Source organism: Neoarius graeffei, chromosome 20 (assembly GCF_027579695.1).
Source record: "Neoarius graeffei isolate fNeoGra1 chromosome 20, fNeoGra1.pri, whole genome shotgun sequence".
In the NCBI taxonomy this organism is placed as follows: domain Eukaryota; kingdom Metazoa; phylum Chordata; class Actinopteri; order Siluriformes; family Ariidae; genus Neoarius; species Neoarius graeffei.
The window spans coordinates 46,018,952-46,026,928 of record NC_083588.1 but is presented as its reverse complement, the minus strand read 5'-3'; the positions used below and the strand labels follow the sequence as shown (position 1 = coordinate 46,026,928).

At 42.1% G+C, this 7,977-nt stretch overlaps 1 protein-coding gene across 2 annotated transcripts in view; it reads right to left on the bottom strand.

Moving 5' to 3' along the window:
* Positions 1 to 2,784: 2,784 nt before the first annotated feature.
* Positions 2,785 to 7,977, bottom strand: part of LOC132868715 (zinc finger protein 1) — an 83,631-nt gene continuing 78,438 nt past the window's right edge. For both annotated transcript variants that reach the window (XM_060901824.1, XM_060901825.1), the window contains exon 9: positions 2,785 to 4,640. In XM_060901824.1, the coding sequence (XP_060757807.1) occupies positions 4,560 to 4,640 (81 nt within the window). In that variant the 3' untranslated portion in view covers positions 2,785 to 4,559. The remainder of the gene's footprint in view (positions 4,641 to 7,977) is intronic.

Sequence of the window (7,977 nt, the reverse complement as noted above, 5' to 3'; positions counted from 1 at the left end):
CTGGTGACTCTAAATTGACCGTAGGTGTGAGTGGTTGTCTGTGTCTATGTGTCAGCCCTGTGATGACCTGGCGACTTGTCCAGGGTGTACCCCGCCTTTTGCCCGGAGTCAGCTGGGATAGGCTCCAGCTTGCCTACGACCCTGTAGAACAGGATAAAGCAGCTAGAGATGATGAGATGAGATGAATGATTAAGGGAATTTGGCCTCTGTGTCACCTCACATTTATATCCTAGTTAATCAGGAAGTCATGGATTACAGCTTGAAAGTTCCTACACACTCCAACTCAAACATGTACAATTTAAATGGGAAACACGCTTCAGGTACATTGTGTTCAGTATAATTTCACGTTTTTGTTGAAAATAATTATTTCTTGATGAGGGATTTGTTTTTCTCTGAATAAATTTATTCCAATTAAAGGTTGGATTTTTCTTTTTTTTCAGTGTTAGAGGAAGCGACTTCACCAAAAGGTGGATTTTTTTTTACCCTTTTTTAATTAACCTTTACAAGGGTGCCAATAATTGTAGAGTAAATTGTCGATTCTAGATCACTTGTGCAATGCGAACTTTTCTAAGCATCACCTCAGATACCCAAGTTGGAACTCTGAACTGGTGACAAATTAAAGGAAAAAATAATAAAGTGTCTTAGTAAGGTCTTGACTCCCATGAATCACTAGAACAGCTTCAGTGTACCTTGGCATGGATTCTATACGTCTCTGGAACTGTACTGGAGGGATGAACACCACTCTTCCAAAAGATTTTCTCAACTGGTGTTTTCATGATGATGGTGAAGAGCGCTGTTTAACACGTCTCTCCAAAAATCCCCCAGAAGTGCTCAGGTGGGATGAAAATGTTGCCTGTGAAGGCCATGGCATATGATTTACTTTATTTTCGTACCCATCGTACCATTCATTGAGCCCTTGTGCTCTGTGGGTCGGGGCGGGGCCGTCTTAGAAGAGACCGCTCCTTGAGGCTTTGTACCATCATGTGACCCCATAGCAACGGTAACTAAGCTGCCATGACAGGGCGCACGCTTGTATATGCAAATCGTTCTGAACGAAGCAAAGACATGAGATTTTTTTTGTTTACCAAAAGTAATTCATCATCGGGGGGAAAAAGTAAAGAGATTTTTAAACGTAGAAGGGAAAAATGAGGAAAAAAAACATTCAGCGGGACTCGGTGTCGAACGGAGAGGTCAAATGCTCACTTCATTTCCATGCAGGTAAGAATAAAAAATTTCACAGCTGCAGCGTGGTGCTCATTCTTATACAGTGAAATGAACATGAGCAACACCACACAGCAGCTCTGCACAGCCTCACCTTCAACGAGACTTAAAAAGTGTGTTTACATTCAGGGATCCTTCAGAGCGCATTGTGTGCACATGTGGGACCCAGTCATTATGGGAAACACATAATGATGATTTGAGTGCAGTCAGCACATGCGTATAAGGACACATACACTACCGTTCAAAAGTTTGGGGTCACCCAGACAATTTTGTGCTTTCCATGAAAAGTCACACTTTTATTTACCACCATAAGTTGTAAAATGAATAGAAAATATAGTCAAGACATTTTTCTGGCCATTTTGAGCATTTAATCGACCCCACAAATGTGATGCTCCAGACACTCAATCTGCTCAAAGGAAGGTCAGTTTTATAGCTTCTCTAAAGAGCTCAACTGTTTTCAGCTGTGCTAACATGATTGTACAAGGGTTTTCTAATCATCCATTAGCCTTCTGAGGCAATGAGCAAACACATTGTACCATTAGAACACTGGAGTGATAGTTGCTGGAAATGGGCCTCTATACACCTATGGAGATATTGCACCAAAAACCAGACATTTGCAGCTAGAATAGTCATTTACCACATTAGCAATGTATAGAGTGGATTTCTGATTAGTTTAAAGTGATCTTCATTGAAAAGAACAGTGCTTTTCTTTCAAAAATAAGGACATTTCAAAGTGACCCCAAACTTTTGAACGGTAGTGTAAGCTTTGCGAAGTATTATCATCATCACTGTCACGTTTGTTTCTAGTCATGTTTATGACTCTGCTTTCGGTTTCGTTTGTGTTTTGTTTTTGTAAATATCACGCCTGCTAATAAACACTCTTCCTGCACTTAAACTTGTCTACCGCCGCATACCTGACACAATACTTTACAAAGTCTCTGTGAAAACAGTGTCCTTATATGCGCATGCTGATTGTGCTCAAATCAGTATCAGGTGTTTCCCATAACGACTGGGTCCCAAGCGCGTACACACCGCGCGCGCCGAAGGATCCCTGAATGTAAATGCGCTTTAAGTCTCAGTGAAGGTTAGATTCTTCCGAGCCGCTGTTTTGATGCTCAGGTTCACTGTATAAGAATGAGCACCCTGCTGCAGTTGTGAAAATTTTTTTTTTGGAATTCTTGCCTTCGTGGAAATGAAGTGAGTATACCATATGGTTTTTGACCTCTCCGTTCGACACCGAGTCCCGCTGAATGTCTCTCATCTCATCATCCTTCTACAGGGTCGCAGGCAAGCTGGAGCCTATCCCAGCTGACTACGGGCGGAAGGCGGGGTACACCCTGGACAAGTCGCCAGGTCATCGCAGGGCTGACACATAGACACAGACAACCATTCACACTCACATTCACACCTACGGTCAATTTAGAGTCACCAGTTAACCTAACCTGCATGTCTTTGGACTGTGGGAGAAACCGGAGCACCCGGAGGAAACCCACGCGGACACGGGGAGAACATGCAAACTCCACACAGAAAGGCCCTCGCCGGCTACGGGGCTCAAACCCAGGACCTTCTTGCTGTGAGGCGACAGCGCTAACCACTACACCACCGTGCCGCCCTTCAAATACTTTTATTCCATATTTTGTTGCTTTTTTGTATTTTTTTCAAGTAGAGTTTTTATTTCATCCTCGGTTGGTTCAGCAACCCGCTCCGCCATTTTGTTTTTCTTGACTCACGGTAGCCTAGTAGTAGAGTAGCCAATCAGAGCGTGCGATTCACTTATATCCAGTGAATGTGGATAGAATAAGTTCTTGTTGTTAATATTCTTCGGTCCTTGTCTAGATTTATTTATCTCCTCACCCACCCTGATTTTAATCTCTAGGGTCTCTCTCTGGGCTGGTGAACCTCGCCGGCCACTGGGCTCGAACCCGGAGCTTCTTGCTGTGAGGCAACAGCGCTAACCACTACACCACCGTGCCGCCCCCCGCTGAATGTTTTTCCTCCATTTTCCCCTTCTGTGTTTAAAAATGTCTCTAGTTTTTCCCCCTGATGATGAATTACTTTTGGTAAATTAAAAAATCTGATGCCTTTGTTTCATTCAAAACGATTTACACATCCAAAAACGCAGCAAAACCTTCCGATCGCGATCAATAACAACTCACTCAGCTGAACAAAGCACTACAAGCGTGTCCCCTGTCATGGCGGTGTAGTTAATTTTGCTATGGAGTCACGTGACGGTGCAAAGCCTCGACTGAATCACCGAAACCATGCAAACAAAATGCTTTTCAAACATAACAGTCAAAGCCAAATGTTTTTCCTTTAATTTTCAGCTATCTGTATATAACCACTGATGCAAACGTTTAAAAATGTGTGCATATTTAGGTTGTTTTTAAGATAAAAAACAAACAAATAGACAAAAAAAACAACCACCAAACATCTGCTGTAGTATCTGCTCTCTCAGTAAAACCATGGGACGGTATTGAGCCAGCTCAGATCTGCATCATCAATCAAAACAAAGTGAATGTGGTACTGCAAATTAAACGAACTACATTTGTTCAGTACTTTTTGCATTTGCTACATTAGAGACTGGTATCTTTCACGCATATATAGATAATGTCCTATTTGTTTCTTTGTCATCATAAACCCAATTACTGACTCAAGAGTACAAAAGTACAAAAGCGAAATAGATCAACATTTGCCATGTTTCATCCGGAGGTGTTTTAACAGCGCTGATGTCGTGTACTCTTTAACACCACGAGATATTACCGCTTTACACATCAGACACACCGCCTTACTACAATCCCCCTCTTTCAGCGAGAAGTACTGCCACACAGGACTCGACTTAGACGTGGTCCTTTTCTGAAGTTCACAGTGTCTGCTGGTACAGTGCAGCCTGTTATTGCATATGGTCCGGTTTGTGTAGCTGAACGCCGCCTGGAACTCGACAGGGTGGTTTTGCATTGTAGTTTCTGCAGAACGACAGCCATCGGTGCTGTACGGGTGCAGACCAGCTCCTTGTTGCAGTCTGTTCTGATAACTTCTTTCTGAAAACAGATCCCAGTTCTGTGAAGACCAGCTCTGGTTACTGGCATCCATATTGTCTGTGGTATCACCTGAATGTGGCTCTATGTTCGTTGACTCGACTTTGACTTTTATGGGAAAATCGAAGTCTATCACGTCTTGATCAACAGTGTGTGAGTTTAACAGAGAGGTGCACTGGGGAGGTTCCACGGTGTCGTCTGTCGGCCTGGTTTCAGACTCAGAGTCCGAATGTGCTGGGTACTGAGGGGTGGGATGTTCTGATTTTATGCTTGTGTTTTCTTTATTTGATGCTCGGGGTTGACTCAGGCTCTCCTGGGGCTCTGATTCCTGTTGTAAGCTTGAGATGACGTCTTGGGTTCCAAAAGACACAGAAGGGACCCCACCTGTGAATGACAGAAAAGCCCACATCAGAGGAGTTGAGCTGTGACCATGAAGCACTACAGCCTGGTACAAGTTAGTGATTTCACTGTTGAAACAATGCTAGAGATTGAACAATTCTTATCCTTATCATTTTTTTTTTTAAAGATATTTTTTTGGGCTTTTTTTCACCTTTATTGGATAGGAGAGTGTAGAGACAGGAAATGAGTGGGAGAGAGAAACGGGGAGGGATCGGGAAATGACCTCGGGTCGGAATCGAACCCGGGTCCCCGGATATATGGTATGGCACCTTAAACTGGGCATACACTGTGTGATTTTTTCAATCGCGGTATTCAGCTGCTGCTCACACTGTACGAGTGAATCGCAGGGTTAAAAAAGCACGCAGCTTACGATTCCTGTTCTCACACTATACGATCCGATGCTCGGATGCGATGCTCAGATCCGATGCCCAGGATTTCAAACAGGTTTGATTTTCATCCGATCGATCGGGAGGAGGTCGTGAGGTGTTAATCGCTTGTCGTTACCCCATGTATACTACACGATCCGAGACGCACGATTGAGCCAAAACTCGGCCCGATCTCCAAAATAGTCGCACGAGTGAAAATCGTGTCAAAATCGGGCCAAAAATCGCACAGTGTATGCCCAGCTTTAGCCACCTAAGCCACGACACCTCTCCTTATCCTTCTTATTTATCTGTAGTCGCGTGTGGCTGTGCCGTGTCCATTTTTTTTTTTTTTAATTTCCAATGAGAAGCGGAATTAACAGAAAATGCTTCTCAAGCTAACTAAACACAAAAATAAAAATAAAAAATAGCACACCATCAGTGAAAATTGATAGTTTAATTTAATTAATATGTTACATGCTTGGCTTCGTACTTGCTTCAATGGAAGATTAGCAAAGCGAGTTAACTGTACTAAATATGTACACGGCTCGACATTACTGGTAGTCTGACTGTCCGGGACAACCAAATGTTTGGTCTGGACAAATCAAATCCGCAGCTGCCTGTCCGACAGGACAAGCTGAATATTTGTTGAAAATCACCATATTTATAGTAATCATTCAAGAGTTACAATAAAGTACTTCCAACAAATCTACTTCAATCATCTCGGTCCAAGCCGTGTTATTGTTTACGAAATTGCAGGGAAGCCGAGTACAGCGGGTGCGTGTGTGTAAAAATAACCACGTTGTCATATCTAATTATAGATTATCTCATCTCATTATCTCTAGCCGCTTTTATCATGTTCTACAGGGTCGCAGGCAAGCTGGAGCCTATCCCAGCTGACTACGGGCGAAAGGCGGGGTACACCCTGGACAAGTCGCCAGGTCATCACAGGGCTAATTATAGGATTATTTGACTTTGAATTCATTGGAATTGGAGAAATGGCGATCAAACATCCCAATAAAATAAATATCTGTGGTGAAGCTTCATTTCATTCGGACGTTCGTTGTATTTTTCTTTTCTATGGTTCCCATTAACCATCATGATGTAATATGGTAAAATATTTCACGGAAATTTTGCGACAGTGCCGAACTCACGGTTTGTTTTCATTCACAACGTGATCCTGTCACCCTTTTCATGTCCAACTTGTTTTCTTTTTGTTTCATTTCGTCAAAACAAAGTGAAAAAGACAACAATCCCAAAAAGAGAAAAAGGACGAACAGAAACCAAACAGTCATAGGAAAAGAAAAGGAAATGCGAGTTCCTTCCAAAGTGGCTAAAAAAAGGAGTCTCCTAATTCATTTATACTTCAAGTTTTACTGGATTAATCAAGAAGCAACTTTATTTCCTCCAGAAGTTTTGAATTTCAGTGAGTCTAACTCTTAAAACTGCAGATCAGGTAATGGATTATAACAACACACGCACCAGAATGGGGCAATGGATAGTTTTTGTTGATTGTTACAGTCAAAGTTTGAGTTTTATTGAGAAATTAGAAATCATTAAAGCTAGACTGCCTTTTAGATTTTTCAAGTTTAAGTCATAAAAAGAATTTTCCCTGACACCCGATTATTTTTCTTTAGTGGACCGAAAGCTACTGAATTCGAATCACAGACTTCCAATTTTATTAGTGTTTTAAAAATAGAACAATTAATGAATTTAGGGCCACGTGGCCCTAAATTCTCCACTATTTTTTCCTGCTTCACCATGACCCAATTCAAGATACTACATCATGCATCACGTGGTGGGCTTTCCCCGTTCGCGCAAGGCATTGTGGGATACAAATTCGAAACAGGAGAGAAAAATGGAGGACGCGAGTGTGTGAATGAAATGTGAAAGACCGACTACAGTAACAGAACGCGAGGAGAAAAGACGTTATGTTGTGAAGGAAAGGAAACGCAGGACCAAACTAATAAATGTTGGCGGTCAGCAAGCACCTCGGTGTGATCAGCTGTTCATTTAGTGACAGAATGATGGAACTGTCAGGTCAGTACACATTCAAAGGTAAACCTGTAGATGGCAGTAATGCAACACTGTGGATGCCATAAAACCCAAAAGAAGAAGAAGAAGAAGGTGGTGAACCTGTGCGTGCACACACTGGACTTCCTCTGTCTGCTTGACTGAGCGAAGCGAGCGATTTCATGCACATTATTTGCTAGGGGAATCCCGTCAAATTAAATAACTTCCCAGCCACAGAATGGCCTGATATTTTATTTATTTATTTATTTAGATATTACAGAAATTAAAATACATTACAGTGACCAAATTTCCGAGGGAACTAAATTTCACCGATTTTATGAAATCAGAAAGACCGTCTCACTTTTAAAGCACAATGATTATCAGAACTGTACCTGTTTTTTGATAAACTTTGTTAACCACGTTCCTTTCAATGAACTAGCAAATACATAGTAATAAAAGGTCAGGACAAGTGAAAACTCTTGCTGCTTATCCGACTGGATTAAAAAGTTCATGTCGAGCCCTGGTACACTCACTGGAGGCACAGACAAACTCTGCGACTTTCTGCCAAGCTTTACAAACTTTTAATGAGACATTTATAAACACGAAAGAATAAGAGGAAACCATGGTTATTATTCAAAATTTACTTGAATCATTCAAGCCAACTGAATTTCTTGCTTTACATTACAGGCATTTAGCAGACACTCTGCCAGAAAACACTGGAGCAGAGAGGGTTAAAGGCTTTGCTCAAGAGCGGTAGCTTATCAGTGCTGGGAACTGAACCCATGACCTTCAGATTAGTAACCCAGAGCCTTAACCAATGAGCCACCACTCCTTCGCAACGGCACATGTCATTTGCATAGAGCTGAGAATAACTCATCTCATCTCATTATCTCTAGCCGCTTTATCCTGTTCTACAGGGTCGCAGGCAAGCTGGAGCCTATCCCAGC